The sequence below is a fragment of the Myotis davidii genome, unplaced genomic scaffold (genome assembly GCF_000327345.1).
Source record: "Myotis davidii unplaced genomic scaffold, ASM32734v1 scaffold355, whole genome shotgun sequence".
Taxonomy (NCBI): Eukaryota; Metazoa; Chordata; class Mammalia; order Chiroptera; family Vespertilionidae; genus Myotis; species Myotis davidii.
The window spans coordinates 1556748-1556949 of record NW_006286818.1 but is presented as its reverse complement, the minus strand read 5'-3'; the positions used below and the strand labels follow the sequence as shown (position 1 = coordinate 1556949).

The following is a 202-nucleotide window of genomic DNA, read 5'->3' as shown; positions in this document are numbered from 1 at the left end:
GTGGCGAAGGAGCAGGAGCTGGGGCTGCGGCGGCAGGCCCTGGAGGAGGAGCGGCGGCGGCGGGAGCACGTGGAGCGGAGGCTGCAGAGCGAGAGCAGCCGGAGGCAGCAGCTGGTGGAGAAGGAGGTCAAGCTGCGGGAGAAGCAGTTCACTCAGGTGCGTGGCTGGGCTGTGGCGGGGGGGGGTGTGGGGGGGCAGGGGG

The 202-nt window shown here is 73.3% G+C and overlaps 1 protein-coding gene across 1 annotated transcript in view; it reads left to right on the top strand.

Annotated features, from left to right (window-relative positions):
- PHLDB1 (pleckstrin homology like domain family B member 1) overlaps positions 1-202 on the top strand; it is a 41204-nt gene that overhangs the window by 33071 nt on the left and 7931 nt on the right. The window contains 1 exon segment of the mRNA XM_015560637.1: positions 10-156. Coding sequence (XP_015416123.1) covers positions 10-156 — 147 coding nt within the window.